The sequence below is a fragment of the Typha latifolia genome, chromosome 2 (genome assembly GCF_019914945.1).
Source record: "Typha latifolia isolate L0001 chromosome 2, TyphaL0001v2, whole genome shotgun sequence".
Lineage (NCBI taxonomy): Eukaryota > Viridiplantae > Streptophyta > Magnoliopsida > Poales > Typhaceae > Typha > Typha latifolia.
The window spans coordinates 14,321,375-14,339,774 of record NC_133087.1 but is presented as its reverse complement, the minus strand read 5'-3'; the positions used below and the strand labels follow the sequence as shown (position 1 = coordinate 14,339,774).

Sequence of the window (18,400 nt, the reverse complement as noted above, 5' to 3'; positions counted from 1 at the left end):
ATTTAGATATACCAAGAAGAGGACAAACACATCTTCTTCAGTGTTGAAGTCTACGTCTTCTATCATTGATGACCATTATTACATGCACGTCAAAAGTATCTCTTTAAAACCAAAACTTCGTACCAAACTCTTGTAAACTTGCAACAATCAATATGTGCGTCCTCACTTAAATACATCACTACGATGCCTAAGTCCGAAGAATTAAAGAAAGATACAGTTATATAATATAATGATTTATATTCTAACATTTCTTTCTCAATTTCGATCCACTTGTCGCGCGTGAGAAAGGATGGACTGCATGCCATCCATTGCTTCCAACAAAACTATAGTAGTAGTGCCTCTTTAATTTAATTTAATTTAATGTAGATATAGATATAGAGATTTTAGATGGTATTCCTGTTTTCTCTCCATATATGTCACTGGTGGGGGTTAGTGGACAATGATTCATTTTGAGAAAGGAGTGGAGGTTTATTAGCCATGAGTGACAGAAAGGCTGTAACGTACGTGATTGCCAATTAAAGTGAGGACATGCTTTCTCGATCGAATGCCATAAGTTATTAAGTTTCTTGATGAGATAATTCGTCCTGCTATCGATAGGAAATTAAGCTTGGTATCTCATCGAGTTCCATTTTCTTAAAAATAACTCCAGCCTCAGAATACTCCGTTACTCGACACGACCTTTGGACGTAAAAGGTTTATGCTTTCAAAAAACGAGATAATATAAAATGCAAAATAGTCAAAAGTTAAACGGATTTAATGGAATATTATAATTTTATAAAGAGATTAAATGACACAAATAAAAGTTCAAAAATATTTTAAATTTTACCTAACCGTCAGAAGATAAAATAATGTATTATTATTCTCCATATATATATATATTCTTATAGTATTATTCAACTCGTATACTTGAATATTCCAATACCCATACGGATTTTACTGATAGCAAACCAAATTAGTATCTAACAAAAAGGAGAAACTGTGCTTATGGTGATCATATCTGGGATTATAGAAAGGATAAAGTCGTGTTTCTTGATTCAAGAGCAGAAGATCGTGAAGAAAGCAAACCTCAAAGAGCTAACACTGGAAAATAAGAGCAGCATCCCAAAAGAAAATAACTTTCTAACTCAAATTAGCAGCACAAACAGTAACATGGTATACATGGTATGCAGATTCTGCAAACACCACCAGTATTAGTACTGTTACAGGACTTCCATTGCATTTGTAGTTGTTCTTTCTGTACATAATCAAGGATACAAAATTTTCCACCACTGAAGTACAGTGGAATAAATAATAAATTATTGTCTGTACATTCCTAAAAGAGGGTTGGAAGGAACAGCGATTACTCCCTCCAATGTATTGTTAAAATAATAAACAAGCTGGTACCTGAGAGGTGTTAATATTACTTTCGTACTCTTGGATTCGTTTTAACTGAAATTCCACAGAATTTGGCACCATATCACATAGTACAATCAAGAAGCTTGGTCAATCCAGAGACCAGACCTGAAAATTAAGACAAATTGTACTTTTTATGCAGACTAACATAAAATTTTCCATCTCAAAGGAAGCATGGTTATAAGGAGTTAAACCTGGATCTTTCCATCTGTAGAACCTGCAAAGAGCAATTCTCCATCAGCATCAGCTACCAAAGTGGTGATTTTTGTGCTAGCCCCGCCACCAATTCTGAGTGAGGCAACTCTCGTGAGTCTCTCTCTTAACCACACTTCAATGACCCCGAACTTGGTTCCAGTGAACACAAAATCATCATTTGCAGAAATGCTATGGATGTCAAGACCTGTGGAGAATGATCCTGTCGCTGTTGTTGTCGATAATGAAAATGCCTACAAGGAGAATTACTGACAGTAAGTATATGACATGAATTTCTAAAACTATCTATCAAACTAAATGTTAAGACTTCAAGAGTGCTAAGCATTGCTCTAAAAAGTTTCTTCCTCACATGCTGAAAGAGAAATTCTACCGACCAATATTTTGGCAGAACTTTCAAGCTCCACAAGAAAATAATACTTTCAACTTTATTCAATTGCAATATTTTCCTTTTGAAATGGGGATGGACGGCATAATGTAGATGGATTATGAAGCTGATTAATCTTTAATGCACAAAACTATTTCACATGTTCCACTTCAAAGCGGCAAGTTTTGACTGAATGCACGTAAACATCCCATACACACTCAAAAAGTGAAATAAAGATCCATACAGCAATGCCCCTTTCTGGGTTTTCATATCCATGATAATATAGTCAAGATTAGCATAAGTATTAAGCAATAGAATACCACCAGACAATAATGACACCTCAACCACACCTTGCCAGCAATTCCGTCAACAGAAGACCCTCCGGCAAAGAGAATTCCCTTGTGTATGCAGACTGCTTGGATGGTCTGCTTGCCTAACAGTTTCTTTGTCCCAGAATATAATGTATTTGATGTGCATGAAGACAGGTCAACTTCCTGTAGGTACATTTATCTGCTGTTTCAGTATAGCTACAAATAATTTATAGATAAGTTGGTTGGGAAAATAATTGTCTTACTTGTATGAATATATAGAATGAAAACTAGTAGATTACAAATTCACATGTTAAATATGTTTTTAATATAACAATCTCATGATTAGTCATGAATGTAGTATTACGCGCAAGTATATGAAACAGAGACACAAAAATAACGTGTTATATAAATTGCACAAGACAAGAAGAATCATCCATAATATAACCTGGATGCTGTATCCTGTGCACCCACAATATATACTTTTTTCTGTCATGGCTAAGCATTTCACATTCTTGTTGAAATTCACATGTTTTATTACTCCACTTGACTTATACACCTGCAAAACTAAAACTATGGTTAGCTACTTTACTTATTCTATATACAGTATGTAGAACTTCCATCAAGAACTCTGACCTTAACTCCACTCCCTGGGGATGCATAACATATCTGGTGAGTATTAGTAGCTAAGCAATTGACAGGCTCCTTCATGTCATAAACTTGAAAAGTACAAATCTCTTCTTGTTCAATTGTCCAAACCTGCAGCAAAAATAATGAGATTGAAGAGATCACTGGAGGATATGGTTTTATAGAACTTTGATATTGGCATCACTATTTAGGGAGTAACTGCAACTTTGATTTTGCTGCAGAATTTTGAAGTGCTGCCATTTTTCTGTTTTCTCCAGACCGATGTTAAATTCTCTCTGACAGACAAATGGCAAGGGAAAAATCTTGAACATCATGGACTCGATTTGTAAGTTGTGAAATATAGGGCATGAATGATCAGGTAGAATGCGAAAAGAAAATCTTCTGATACTTTAGCATGCATGAAGCATCCACATAGAGCAAACAAAGGTGAAATTGGAAAATTGAAATGTTGCATTAGTTATTATGATGTTAAAATTTCGTTATCATCCAACCTATTTAATATTTTTAGTTTTTATTGTTACTGCAAGATTCCTCTTGTTGAAATTTCCACATAGCTATACAATCTTTTCAGCAGGCAGCTCTAGATCTACTGTGCAGGAACAGTGACTTTTGATTGCAATCCTATGACAAAAGCTATTATCCATAATGGATTGAGACATAAATATCTTGTACAACCTTATAGTTTAATATATTGGAGAATAGATTCTAATAGCACAGAAACCACAATGAAGTTGTTGTAGGTTGAAGTTAAACACTTGTCCAAAAGGTGATAGAAATATCGTAGATATACACAATAAAATATACTGTGGGGACACCTAGGAAGACCTAAGGAGGCAAAGGTGCAATTTATCTAAGGCAGGTGCCTAATCAGTAGAGCCATCATTTTCTAAAATAATGACTCACATAGCTTAAACTAAAATACAAAGCGGGTGCTATGAAATTTTAATGAGCACCTTAATCTGACAAGCCAAGATGTGTTGAGATGGAAAGATGTGTGACTGAAGGAAAAAATGTCTAGAGAATAGAGAGATAGAACACAAGAAACAACATCTACAGATTGTTAGGAAGTTTGCGTATAGAAATCATAAGTATATGACTATAACCAAAGCAATATATCAAATTATCAATCCTAGTCTATATGTTGAAGTATGACACATTAAGTAGATTTTTGGACATAAATAGTCCAGAGATAATAGGATCACAACAGTAAAAAATCAGATCAAAATCTAGCAAGGCGGTAATGCTGCAAAAACAGATTTACTGTTCTAGCAAGTAGTAAACGAACATTTCTTTTCTCTGGCTAGTAGGATTGGATTCTCAATGCCTATGTACACATTTCATCAGAATATTGCAGATATGGCAATATTAAACTCCTCAAAGATAGTACAATTATTTAGAATGATAGTATCCTCCCTATCCATTTATGTAAGGTAATACTAGGACAGTAGAGCTCTTTATAATCCACAATGATTATATCATCAAGTGACAACTAGATATATAATAGGAAGTAAGGCCACAAGACATCAAAATGCTGCTTGCAAGGCTAACTTGTTTCCTGGGCTCCATATTATAGTAAAGGTAAGAGAAGATGACAAATTTCAGAACTTGGACATAAAATGTACTTTATGTAGCTCAGCAAGAAATGAGAAAATAAATTATTCTGCTAAACACAATTATAGTTTTGTCCTCTTCCGTACAACAAGAACTGAACCAAAAAAGGAAGTTGCAGAACTCAATCCATGATTTGCTTTTTCCTTTTCGATAGATTATTCATCTGTCAATTTACTTGTGCTCAGTGATATCTGAAAGAACTTCCCAAAAATAAAACCATGTTAAAATTAAGCATGAAGAAACTCTTACTCGAATTGTTTTATCGTGTGAACCACTATAAAGCTTGTCACCTGTTGTTGGAATATACAAGCACATGATTGCCTTAGAGTGCCTGTGGACTTCTTGAATCAATTTCAGAGCCCTCTTTTCAGTTTTCCACACCTAGGAAGAAAAATATGAATATCATTTAGTTTATTAATATTACAACTTCCTTTTACTTTCTCTTCCAGCGGACAAACACTAATTAACTAATACAACAAATATTTGCCAACATGACATCAAATTTCTTGACACATAGACATGGAGATACTTATAGTAACAAGAGAAAGCAACAGGGGTTATTATTTATGGAAAATAGATTCATTTGATGCATTTCATGGATTGAGCAATAATGGTTGTGCTAAATGGAGACAATTCTCCAAACCAACAGGCTTACAGACACAAAAACGACATGCATACAGATGAGGAGAGGACAAAGAGGTCTGAAATATGAAGATACCTTAATAGTTCCATCAGAGTGGCCACTAAAAAGCAGTTCTTTTGAATGGACCAAGGACTGGACGGGACCATTAGCACTAGAGTCTATCTCTAATAATTCAGTGCAAGACAAAAACTCTGCCTGGAACACAGAAGACTTAACTGAGTGTAATATTGGTGGTGTGAAATTTTAATATCACTATACCACTATACCGTTTACTCACAGTGTCAACAGATGATATATTTACTATTAATTTCAACATGTCTTCAACAGCTAGTGAGTAGCTCTTAAGCTTCCTCAACTTCTTAAAAATCTGTGTGGCATATGTCTCAATTCCTTTGAGTGAGTCTGCAATCATGTTAGAAAATGTCAATGAGAACAGATGAGGGCAGTAAACGTTTAGAAACAGCTAATAAAATCTGTGTCACCTGGATCACTGATGAAAGTCTTTAAAGCTAAGGTGGCAAGGACTTTCTCGTTATGGTTATTTGATGATTGGAGGACATCAACGAATTGATCAAGCAAGCAATTACTGGCAATTGGTATTAAACCGGTGTCAGGAAGGATGGTAAGCATGTAAGTTAGCCAAGTAGAGGTGACAAGGCATGATTTTGCCACTTCTAGAGAATTGCTCATGAAACATTCTTCTAGTGCCTTAAAAATTACTCCATTGTCATGATTACAAAGAACAAATGCTACTCGTCTCTCCCAAGTGCTTGTAGCTTTCTCTTCGCCTTCCTACATCCAAATAAGTCACAGAGGCAAGGTCATGCCATCCAAAATATTATGATAACAGAACATATCAGTTAAAAGGAATACATTCTGAAAGCAAACCATCATTTCTTCTTCCACATCTTCTACTCTTTGCATGTTTTCTTCCATTAATGTATCATAGGGATTAGTAATCCCTGCAATCCTGAGTAACCATGCTTCAGTTAAAGATTTCCCTGTGACAGTGATCCTTCCAGAGAGAAAAGTCAAAGTTTCTAGAGCTATCTGACAAATAGGAAGATCTTTCCATTTTAAGCCTCCCAGTATTGCATCAATAGCTTCTTCACGGTAAATGCTCATCTTTCGAGGTTCAATCTGTTAAAAATGATTGATGCAGTTACAAAATGGTCTAGCACCATTGTTAGGGTCAATAAAATAAATTAACTTTTTTAAGGTATTGGAACAAACCAGTAAATCAAGCTGAAGAAGAATACTGGCAACTTTAAGTTGCTGCTTTATTGGGGCTGTCTGAAGGTAGACTAGAAAGGTGTGCATTGTACTAAATGCTCCCTCATCTTTAATGATCTGCAAAATCTGATTGCTGAATGTTCTCCTGAAATAAAACAAAGAATTAATACCTACTATGTTGAGCAATTGTCAAGTAGAGTAAAAGGAACATCATTAATCCTTACAAAACTATTAGTCATTAAATTTCATACTACTAGAGTTTGGATATATATTATGGAAGTTGAAAAAAAGTCAAAAACAGGATGGCATAACACATAATCACATTCAATAAATGAGATGCAATATGGTTTTACAGTATAAATATAATTCAAGCAACTACCCTTCGTACTCTCATAATATAAATGGATGAAACATTAGAAACCTTAGTTGAAAGTAAGGCTTCACAACATGCAGTCTTGTGGAATGGTTTGAGTGACAGAAGCCTCTATATTAATACAGTAAGAGGGTGTCCATCTTGTACCCTCTCTAAAACCTGCAATCACAGGAGCCTACACTAAGATGCCTCTTTGAATGATAAAGAGGAAAGAATAGGATATGGAACAACATTCAGAGCTGCATTGTTGTATGTACTGCATAATGCATAACAGGGAGGAGAGTAAAATATGCTGCATTGAGGAAATGAGAAAGATATTGAATCAAATAAATCATGCTCATATATGGAAACTATAATATTTCTTTCCAATATAGCAATTTTTATCTACTAAAGCACAAGAACAAGTAATATGAGGTTCAATTTAGAATAGTAATTGTTCTACACATATATGAGGTGAACACAGTGCTTCTATTTCAATCCCAGGATATCAAACTAAAATCACAAGAATTCAGTTTCTAAAGCATATAACTGAGAAAACCAGGAATATATGAGCTGAAATGATAAATGGAAGACAAAGATTGGCAATTAAAAGTGCTATAGAGCAGACCTGTTCGAGCAAACTAGCTCCGAGATAAAATCAATGCATCTATCTCTTGTACTGTCATTTCCAGAATGAAATAATTCAAGTACTGAAGCCAACTCAATCCTATTTGCAATAAAACTTCTGCAGCTTTTATCAGCACGCATGCAGCTTGAAAGAATACATATGACGGATAGTTTCCTCTCTGATATTTCCAAGCACTTGAGCAAAGCAAGAATACCATTTTCTGAAATAATTCGTAAAGCATTGACTGACCTGCAATCATCATCTCCATCAGAGAGGATCTGCAGTAGTATTTCTATTGCCGTATCCTTGGGCTCCAATCCCAAACGGAAGGTATCCATATTTTCATTTTCATTCATGATTAGTTGAACAAGAGATGGAACAATATTGTGATTGGAGAGCTCAGAGTATGTTGGCCTCAATAGGTAAATGAGAATGGCAGCCTCAGTCAAGCCATCAATAAGCAAAGTTGATAGGCAACCAAAAATTGAATCTGCACTATGGAGTGTTTCACCTACAGCCTCATTACCTGAAACTAGCTCCACAAGAACATTTATGGATGCTCGAAGAGCATCTCTGTTGGCTGAAGCTAAAAGTATTTCAACAAAACCATTCACAACTGTTGGCATGGACAAGTAAGCATGAATTCGATGGTCAGATTTCGATTCCTTCAATATCCTTGTTATATAAAGGCAGGATTCCTCACATTCTTGCAAATTCTCAGATGTGCAAAGACATAAAATATATGGCTTTAATTGATTTAGAAGTATTTGACTGGATGCTTGAGATACCATATTAGTTGTACCGGAAGAAACTGCTTTCCTCATGTTTCTTCTGCTCCCATCATTTCCATGATCAAGTTTCTTTTGAGGGGGAGGAAGATCAATTTTTGAAAAGGAAGCAGAGTCCACATGAAGTTCTTTTGAAAAGACTGGACTGGTAGATCTTGTTGTCTCGGAGTAAGAAACCTCTTGGGCAGGATCAGAATTTTGTTCCAACCAGGATGTAACAAGTCTCTTTAAGACATAGTTAGTTTTAGGTAGGATTGTTGATGAGAGAAGTTGGCGAGTAATTGGGCATGTGGCATTTCCTCTCCTTACCCACTCTTGAATAGCTTTTCCCTCATATGTTTGGCCTGTCTCCAGGGTAACAGGATTGCTGAAGAGCTGTCCTGTGATAGGACAGACAAAGTCCTTTGGTGGTTTTGCTCTAAGTGTCAAATTATCCAATGAAGTAACAGAATTGCTGCTTTCACAAGCTTCATCTTCACTTTCAACATGATAACTGCAATATTTAAACATCATATCCATTATTAAGAATCATGATGAATGTTTTAAAATTAAGTTCTTTTTTAAGCACGTCGGATGGCTACCTAGCATCTATCACTTGGCTGTGTTTACTTGCGTGAGATTGATTTGGCAAACTACAAGAGTTGTATCTGCACCTATTCTGTATTTTCTGAGAGTCCAAATGCACAGAAGCAAAATTCTCAAGTTCATTTCTTTAATTTATTATGCAAACTTCTCAAAAGAAAAAAGATAAACTCAGCAGAAATTCATCATGAGATTGAAGGATAAACAATATTGAGATCAACCATTGATACCATGGTACCTGGGCGGATGTAGAGGAAACAGAATAGGCACAGGCAAGGCCATCAGATTTTTTCGCCAGTTTCAGAGACAAAGACACCGGGGAAAGAGACTCCCCAGAACCCTTGGGTGAGAACATCTTTGGAGATCGATTTGCAAACCTGTTAGAGGATAGCAGGAGTAGCTCATGTTCCTTCTTAGATGCAACAAATACTTTCTTAACTGGTAGATTAGGAGACGGCGTTCTTGGTGAATCTACAGAAGAATAATCCCTGAGAGAAGTAGAGATACTCTTTGCTGTAGATAAAGGAACTTTTTGGACATTTCCACTGACTACTTCTGACCTGGTGTTGTTAACTGCTACTTGCTTAAGAATGACTACTTCAGAATCTAGATCCAAATCACTTCTGTTAGAATCAGTATCAAAAATCTTTCCTTCAGGCAACACCTCCTGAAAACAGAGAAAAAAAAAGAAGATATATGAACTTGAAATATCCGCCAACTCAAAGAGGCAAGAACATTGCATCAATTTACTGCACCATGTCAACCCTGTGGACTGTACCATCTTGTTGTCTAGACAGTTAATGCCTACTTGCTTTTACATTATCCAGCAGCACAACAAGAAATAAAAACCAGAAAGATTCATGAATATGTAGCTCTGTTATTCTTCTTCTAGTCCCTCTAAAATTTCACAACTCTTAGCTGTTTAATTAAGACTTATTTCAATTGTAGCTTATGTTAATAGTCATAAAAAATAACATTCTGCTATCATATAGAACATAAGATGCTGTAATCTGCACATCTAGAAGATTTATGTTGATTTTACATTTATGCATAATACAATAGAATTACAAACCACTTATTAGTATGTGCATTAAATACACATACAAAATATACTAATATAGTACCAAACCATGCTGGTTCATGTTGCAAATACCCACCCATGATTGGAAACAATGATATGTATATATGTCGCTAGAGAAGTGTTAATAGTAAAGATTTAAGTAAACTAAAATATATGAATATATTATATATGTTGTCATCTTCACGTGTATGTAATTATGTATTATTACACCTTCGAACGTGTATATACTTTGTAGTTTGTATAGAAGGTATAAAATATACAACTATATGTTTTATAAAATATGGCTTTATAGAACTTGTTAGGTTCTAACTTCTAATAGGTCATATCATTATAGGCCTTGGCAAATCAAGTTAGGGTTGACCTTGACAGGTTTAACACATCTAGTGTCCCCCAGTACAATTGCTCACGTTTGCTTCTTCTTGACTTAGTATAACATGGCTGGCACAAGATGGTGTGTAACTATTGATTTGCTTGTAATAAGATGAAAGGCTCAGAATAAAATGCAAACTTTACATGAATGAGACGCTGAGGCTGAGCTGGTATTTCCAATTCCTCGGTGAAGTTTACGTTGATATATCTGTTGACATGTGATCGAGTAAATATGAAAGTCAGACTTGTTTAAGTAGACAATACTATTAGTCAAACTAAGGTTGAAAAGTGTATAGTTGTATACAACAAGTAGAAATTCTATAAAGAAAAATAATGTGAGACAGAATCATAACTTCACTATTTTTAGATAAGAGCCTTAGAGGCTTAGACATTATTTATACTAGCAAAAAAATATCAAAACTAGGAGAAACACATAAGCTATACTAAATTTGCTGTCCCAAAAATTTGATAAAGAGATATATTTTATTTGTAGTTCTCTTATCGAATGCTAAGGGTTAGTACCTAATACCTAGGAAACTACCTCTGTTTTTCCTTCTAAGTTTACTTAACACTGTTGGCCTTTCACTTGGTTGATTAAGGCTGAAAATAAATATGGTTGAAGGGTCTCATCCCATACCACTCCATATTGTGACGTGAATGGCAGGAGTATAGAAGAAGAGATTAATGATTATGATCCCATCTACCAAACAAGATAAAGAAATTAGAGTCCCAGAGATGATGCCAATGAACAATATGAACTCATTTAGTTGGCTGACTATATATATTATAAAACAAGGCAAGGTAGTATAAAGGTACATGAACTTCCCCTAGTACCAGCTACACATCTCTAAAACCTTCACTGTGAATCTCGTAATAAAGAAGTAGTGAATGTGTCTCCTAAACACCCAACATTCCAAGTAGGAATTTTCGACCTGCATCTGATGTGATGTTTCCTATTCACTGAACCAAATTTAGGCATATCTTGAATTACCACTTATTTTCCAAACATGTGTTGCCTATAAACATTAGGTGGTTGATTAACATAAGCTGGACAATAGATTCGTATATACGTTGCAACCAATAATAAGAAACAAAAAGACTAGAAACTAACTATATTGATGCAAACTAGGTCAGGTCGGATCACATTATGAGGATGTTAGGTTCGATGGATCGAGTTTATTTATCTTTTAATTAGTTTATGATGTAAGCTCTTAAGACAAGTCTAGTTAAATTATGTAAGCACATAAGACAAGTCCAATTAAAATCAAATATAAGCAAGTTTCATTAGTCATATAAACATTTAAGGCAAATCCTAATTCAAGTGATAAACTTTTAGGACTAATCTTAGTAGGACTCATTATACCCGATCTCTATATATCGAAGTACCCGATCTCTATATATCGAAGAGTTGGGCTGCTTTGTTGAAGCATCCAATCATCTAAGCATTGAAATCTTATTTTAGCCTTGAGTTTATTTTAAGAGTACGAGTAATATAATCTAAGAGTAGAAGTAAATAATTATAGCCGTTTATTTTCTTAGGAGTAGATCTAACTTAAAAGCCTAATTTTACTTCCAACCTATAACTACCATCACCTCCACGAGTCACCCTACCATACAGTGGTCTACTACCAACCTTGGCCATCTGCTACTCTCCGACAACCGCCGCAAAGTCGGATTATTACCAATTTGTCCAGTTTTGACATTCCTCCACTGTTTTAATTTTAACTTTCCACTCCGTCCTCCGATTCATATAAAACTAAAGCCATTATAACCCTAACTCATGAGGCTACAGCTCATAAAATTATCATAATTTTATTAAGTCCAGATCTTTCCAGATCTGGTTCATAACACATTTAATAATTGGGTCTTTCTGGTTACCAAGTGTTAGATGAAGAAACAACCTACAACTATAGGAGATATAGTTTCATAGTTCCTTAACTAGGCAGTAGATGGTATAGAGATCTAATTCTTCAAAATACAATGCCCTTTCTTTACTTCAAATGCAAAAGATTGACTTCATCATCCTAGCTCAATCAATATGTTTACGCAATAGTGTTGCAATCTCATTAAAAGGTCAAGATTTTTAACATATAATGCCATGACTTCTTTCACATTTCAGCCATCCACAATAGCTATTAAATCTAAATCAATTGATCATTTGCCAGAAATGATCAAAACCATAAAAAATAAAGGATGAAAGTATCATGGCACAACTAACCATTCTAACCTTCTCGCATCCATGCTTCACCATATGATTGAGGCATCAGCATACTCCATGTAATTAGCATCCTCTCTATAAGTAGCTCACTAGTTCTGACATGCGTCTTCTGATTCTTGTCCTTCAACTCCCTTGATCAGTGTAATTGTCTTTCGGTTAAGATTATAGTCAATGTAAGTCTAATGTCTGCAATCTTAAAAACTTGAGTTGATAATAAGCTTGAGTGAAATAAATCTAACAATAATTGGTCCATAAAGATCAATTTTGGGTAAAAAAAGCCTTAGTTGCCAATATACCAGGAATCTCCTCAAGAAACAACCACTGATTGGAGGGACTCCCTTTAAGTAGCATCTAGGAAGTAGTTTGATTTGGACAAAGTTGGATAATTACATAGATCTCATCTCCTTAAGATCACAAGAACAGGGAACATGCCTTTGAGATTCACATTATATTATCATACTCGAGGTGATTGATGCTCTACTAGAAAGTTATCGAGTCTAATCTTCCACTTAATTATTTCACTAGAAAAGCATCTTAGAGATAATCCTTGACTCTGAGCATCTTCTACAACTTCATTTTCAAATTAATTTCACACTACAAATTGAGCTTCTTGGGTTTATAGCTACATCCCTCAATTTGAGAAGATCAACAAATCTTAGTACATGAAGAAAAGCTGCATCTTGATTTAATTCAACTGTGCTGCATCTCTCCTCAAGTTTTAGAACATCCATTCAATTCCATTATTAACTCTGTTTACGAGGTATAAGTTTTCTCAGAGAAAGTTAGAAACCATGCTTCCTTATTTTTAGAAATCTCGCTTATTCACAACTCTAGTTCATTTTATATTTTAATTCTAATAATAGAGGATAATTGTTCTTTTCTTCTCATATTTATTCTCCTTTACAGTCGGAGATAATTACAGCCCACAGCTGTCAATGAGACAGTTCAGTGATGAAATTTTTCGCGTTGAATTTGATGCACAGAAGAGTTTATTTTCTTATCCATGCTTTGGAAATTAAAAATCAAACAGAATCTAACAAAGAAATAGAGGACATCATATTAATAAGACAAACTCACCTCTCTTCACTAGGTGCAGAAACACGCGTATCTCCGCCCTTATGTTGATTGTTCCTGCAAGCAGGCAGAAACCCAGCACTCGTAGGCAAGATTGGACCAAACTTGACGTAGTTGGGGATCGAGCGGCTCCCCTCATGCTGCGGCGTCATTGGCGGCTCTGCGATCGGCGGGAGCACCACCGTTTCATTGTCCACCACCTCCTTGTAGTACTTAGCAAACAATCTAGTGCTGTGATTCAAAGCCTCCCCATACCTCCTCTCCAAATCTTGCAACTTCTCCACTTGCTCCGGCGTCACCAAACTCACCACCGACTCGTCTAACAGCTGCTCCGCCGTGATCGAAAGGTCGGCCGCGTCCGGAACGGCCTCCATAACAATCCGATACCGAGACTCCGCGTACCACCCGGAAGTAGACGCCATGTGGGGCAAGAAGAGCGTCTCCCACAACTCGGGCGCGAAGTCGACCCGAGCAAAGAAGGGATTAACGTCGAACACATTAAGAGCGTTCCTCGCAGCGTCATCCTCCTCGCCGCGTAGCGCGGCAAGCGACGCGAGGTGGAGATGGGCCCAGGCGGAGAGGTAGGAGTTGGGGACGCCAGCGGTGGATCCGGCGGGGTCGAGGAGCGCGGGCACCCGGAGCATCCGCTCGGCGTGGTCGAGGCGGGCTAGCCTCGCCTCGGGGTGGCTCGCCGACGAGATCGCTTCCTCGACGGCGTCGATACCCCAATCGAGGTTGGCGAGGACGGCTTGTTCGGAGTAGCGGACATCAGAGTTGGCGACGTCGGCGTCAGCCGCCGCCGCAGCGAGGCGCTCGGCGCACTGCTCGCGGTGCCGCTTACGGAGGTCGGGCCTAAGGAGGAGGTCGTGGAGGAAGCTTCCGACGGTGGAGATGAGGAAGGCGGATAGGTCGTTGGGCTCCATTGGAATGGGAGGTTTGCTCTTGGTCGGAGCCATTGGAGGAGAGGGAGGACGGAAGGAGGAAAGTCTGGACGAAGAATATGGAATTGGTCATCACTTGATATGCTTTCTTGTTTGGGTTTTGGCGTTTTGCGAGGGAGAGTTTGAGAATGTGAAGAGGCCGGCGGTTCGGTAGAGATAGTAGAGGGAGCGGTAAGTTGCGACTTTCGGATTTTGGTCCAGACGGAGAGGAGAACGTTTTCTTTCCAAAATTACATTTTTACCCCCTATGATTCATGGGCCTAAATTAGGCTCAAACATGGGACCAAGCTTTATGAATGGGCTCGCAATCTTACTATTTTCTTCTTCAGTAATAAGTAATAGCAGCAGGTTCATCAATGAAGGTCAACCCCCCGAACTAAACTGCACTTGTTCATATACTAGTTGGAAAAATTAATCCCAACAACATGCTTTAGAATTCTTAATCTTTAGATCTTGATTCAATGTGATTATCACATGTTCTGGCTAATAAATATGTAATAAAAAAAGACATATCTTGGTCAATCATTAATTAACCTTTGAACGCAGAAAGTCTTCTCTATCTCCTCACAAAAACTTTAGGGAGTTAATTTCGTATCTCTCTTTTCTTCTACAAATCTTAATTGTATTGTATCATAGGATTAGAGAGATAAAAATCTTTCATTTATTTATAAGGAGAGAGATGACCAAATATTTTTAACTCTACCTCTCTGTATGTTAAATTGTTAATAGCTAACCATATACTGACTAAAAAGCTAAACTTCTTCCATATATAGATTTAACACTTAGGCTAATCCTCCTAAAAAACGGGACCATAACAAGCTTAAATAATTTAATATGCATATAACGCTATAGTATAAATCTATTTAAATCCAGGGTCAACCAATAGGCTAGTGTAGTGAAGTCCTTTTTAAGTTTTTATATACGTGGCATTTTCTAATTGGCTCCCGAGCGATGTAAATATGTGTGCAGGCGTGGCAGCCGAGCAAGGTTAAGGACTTCGGAATCGGTGGTAACCTGTTCCCCACGGCTTCTGATTTCTCAAAAGTATATATAATTCAACTACAAATTCGTCATCTATCCACCACACCAGTTCATGCGATCGAATTAGTGGTAAGAAATTCTCTCCACAATGTTCCAACTCCTCTCCACTCTATTCAGCATCCTTCTCCTTGCTACTACCATCATCAATTGCCACACTTTCGAGTTTGAGGAGGCCACCGTCAATGAAATCCAAAAAGCCTTCACAAACGGCAGCCTCACTTCTAGACAGCTCGTAACCTACTACTTGACCCAAATCCAATCCTTAAACCCCGTCCTCCGCGCCGTCATCGAGGTCAACCCCGACGCTCTCCGGCTCGCCTACCGAGCCGACCGCGAGAGGCAACTCGGGCGCGGCCCATGCGGCGGGCTCCACGGCATACCTATCCTCCTCAAGGACAACATCGCCACCTGGGACCGCCTCAACACCACGGCCGGCTCGTTCGCGCTGCTCGGCTCGGCTGTCAGCCGCGACGCCGGAGTGGTTTACCGGCTGAGGCGAGCCGGCGCCGTGGTACTCGGCAAGGCCAGTCTTAGCGAGTGGGCTAACTTTCGATCCCTCAACGCGCCCAGTGGGTGGTGTGCGCGCTCCGGCCAGGGAAAGGTGAGCGAGCATTACATCTATTATTATATACTGATCCGTTCATTAAACAAAAGTTTTTTAGTCAACTCGTTATCTAGCGCAGAATCCGTATAATCTGACCGCGGATCCATGCGGGTCAAGCAGTGGATCGGCGATAGCGGCCGCGGCGAACATGGCGGCGGTGACACTCGGGACGGAGACCGATGGGTCGATCATCTGCCCGTCCGATGCGAACTCGGTCGTCGGGATCAAGCCGACGTTGGGGCTGACCAGCCGGGCTGGGGTTATTCCTATCTCTCCTAGGCAAGACTCAGTTGGGTAAGAAAAAAAAATTTAAAATCTGACAATTAACAACTTTGGCTTATAGTGGGAAATAAAAATGGTACAGGGATGCGACTTAAATTCCTCTGAAAACAGGCCAATTTGTAGAACAATGTGGGATGCCGTCCAAGTATTGGAAGCTATTGCCGGCTATGATCCATATGATGCAGAAGCGACGAGAATGGCATCAAAGTATATACCTCGAGGTGGGTACAAGCAATTCTTGAGAACAGACGGGCTAAAAGGAAAAAGAATAGGGATACTGAAGGGCTTCTTTGCTTTCCCAAATGGATCCGCCCAACAAATAGCTTACCAGAAGCATTTCAACGTCATGAAGTACTCATACATATATATATATATATATATATATATATATATATATCTTGTATAGATTACATGTACACATACAACTCGCACTAGAAAGTAGTGTTATGATACAGTGGTTTTCTTGCAATGTGAAAGGCAAAGAGGAGCTATATTGATTGACAGTGTTGAAATAGCCAATGTGAGCACCATCCTTGGAGTAATTGAAAGTGGTGAAGAAGTCGCCTTAGGAGCTGAGTTCAAGCTAGCATTGAATAGCTACTTGCAGCACTTGGCCTACTCTCCTGTCAGGACTCTTGCAGATGTAATAGCCTTCAACAACAATCACCAAATCGAGGCAAGATAAAGAGATTAATTTCCACATTGATGTATATATATAATTTTTTACAAACGTTTATTGACGTACTGTAGAAAATTAATGCAGGAAAATATTAAAGAATATGGCCAAGATATCTTCCTGATGTCCCAGAATACTAGTGGGATAGGCCCTGCTGAGAGAAGAGCAATCTCCAGAATGGCCCAGCTCTCCAAGAATGGGATGGAGAAGGTGATGGCCAGGAATAATCTGGATGCCATAGTGACGCCTGGTTCGACTGCTAGCAGTATTCTTGCTATCGGTGGATATCCAGGAATAAGTATTCCAGCAGGATATGACCAATCTGGAGTTCCCTTAGGCATTTGCTTTGGTGGTTTAAAGGGTTCGGAGCCAAAGCTAATTGAGATAGGTTATGCCTTCGAGCAAGCTACATTAGTTCGGAAACCTCCTCACTATCTCAAAGACAAAGACAGTTGAAGAATGAAGAAGCTTGAGTTTGGAAGTAATTAAGTGCAGCAGGAGGAGAGTAGTATGAATAATTTGTTAATTGAATCCCAAATTTGATTTTAAGGATATCATACACATGTGATGTGTGACTATCACTCTAATTATATTGGAGTCTCTCTCTTTTCTATATACACTTGCTTATTATCTATTTCAATATTAAGCAATAAGCAGTGTTTGGATGTAGTATACGTTCTAAATCTGATTAGCTATGCTAATTTTTTTTAAACTTGAATAGGGTAGCTTAAATCGGTTTAGGACAATAGAGTGTTTGTTCGTAAATCAGTTTAGCGGTGTCATGTCATGGTTATATTTAATGAGACATGAAAAAGTATTAAATTTCAGAGATATTTTATTAAATTATTAAACTACTCATCGTAATGGATAAGAGGAGAGAGAGGGAGGGAAATAAGAATTTAAATTATAATTGATTAAGGTGATATTTTTCTAAAGGAAAAGTGTAAATAAATTTTGTTGGTAAATATAAAACATTGGGTGGAAGTGGATAAGATAGAGAAAATTGAGTTTAAATAGGTTACCCTAAACAAGTTTTGTGGATAAACAACTAAACTAATTTAGTGCTAAGGTGACGTTTGGTTCACGTATAAACATACTTATTTATGAATTAAGTGTTTTTAAATATATTTTCTAATCAACCTACCTTATGTACATCTTGGTCAAACATGAGATCATAGTCGGCGGTGGCGACGGAAGATAATACTAGAAGTAGAAGACGTTTGCTAAGGCGGCAAGGGAGATGAAGGATAAGAGGTTAGAGAAGATGATGGTGGGGGAGGGAGAGGTGAGATCGATGCACATGAAAAGGGTTTGAAGATGAAGAGTGGTCGTCCAATATTCATGGAATCATA

General features: G+C 37.6%; 2 protein-coding genes across 4 annotated transcripts; one reads left to right on the top strand and one right to left on the bottom strand.

Moving 5' to 3' along the window:
- Window positions 1-1,107: 1,107 nt before the first annotated feature.
- LOC140782740 (putative E3 ubiquitin-protein ligase LIN-1) lies at window positions 1,108-14,585 on the bottom strand. Of its 3 annotated transcripts, none has more exons than XM_073129479.1 (16): window positions 13,508-14,585; window positions 10,357-10,420; window positions 9,001-9,429; window positions 8,762-8,847; window positions 7,393-8,673; window positions 6,413-6,557; window positions 6,053-6,319; window positions 5,662-5,971; window positions 5,457-5,581; window positions 5,255-5,374; window positions 4,786-4,917; window positions 2,914-3,036; window positions 2,726-2,836; window positions 2,293-2,463; window positions 1,587-1,838; window positions 1,108-1,500 (listed from the first exon to the last, which is right to left on the bottom strand). In XM_073129479.1, exons 1-16 carry the CDS (start codon window positions 14,458-14,460, stop codon window positions 1,483-1,485), a joined length of 4,587 nt encoding a protein of 1,528 aa, XP_072985580.1. In that variant the 5' UTR covers window positions 14,461-14,585; the 3' UTR covers window positions 1,108-1,482. The 3 variants fall into 3 exon arrangements, with proteins under 3 accessions (XP_072985580.1, XP_072985581.1, XP_072985583.1); XM_073129480.1 differs by having other exon boundaries at window positions 6,068-6,319; XM_073129482.1 differs by having other exon boundaries at window positions 2,320-2,463; window positions 13,508-14,584.
- An 899-nt stretch (window positions 14,586-15,484) lies between these two features.
- Window positions 15,485-17,640, top strand: LOC140782302 (probable amidase At4g34880). The gene is made up of 5 exons (XM_073128794.1): window positions 15,485-16,087; window positions 16,170-16,384; window positions 16,484-16,723; window positions 16,850-17,048; window positions 17,136-17,640. The coding sequence occupies exons 1-5, from the start codon at window positions 15,575-15,577 to the stop codon at window positions 17,502-17,504; spliced, it is 1,536 nt and encodes a 511-aa protein (XP_072984895.1). The 5' UTR covers window positions 15,485-15,574; the 3' UTR covers window positions 17,505-17,640.
- Window positions 17,641-18,400: the final 760 nt, after the last annotated feature.

Bases quoted from the DNA above. Each gene is read 5' to 3' on its own strand.
- LOC140782740 (XM_073129479.1), bottom strand. From the start codon at position 14,460: ATGGCTCCGACCAAGAGCAAACCTCCCATTCCAATGGAGCCCAACGAC. The intron at 9,430-10,356 runs GTAAAGTTTGCA...CTCTGTTTTCAG, and splicing joins AGCCTCAGCGTCTCATTCAT to GAGGTGTTGCCTGAAGGAAA. The intron at 6,320-6,412 runs GTTTGTTCCAAT...CATTTTTAACAG, and splicing joins TTCTTCAGCTTGATTTACTG to ATTGAACCTCGAAAGATGAG.
- LOC140782302 (XM_073128794.1), top strand. From the start codon at position 15,575: ATGTTCCAACTCCTCTCCACTCTATTCAGCATCCTTCTCCTTGCTACT. The intron at 16,088-16,169 runs GTGAGCGAGCAT...TATCTAGCGCAG, and splicing joins CGCGCTCCGGCCAGGGAAAG to AATCCGTATAATCTGACCGC. The intron at 17,049-17,135 runs GCAAGATAAAGA...AAATTAATGCAG, and splicing joins ACAACAATCACCAAATCGAG to GAAAATATTAAAGAATATGG.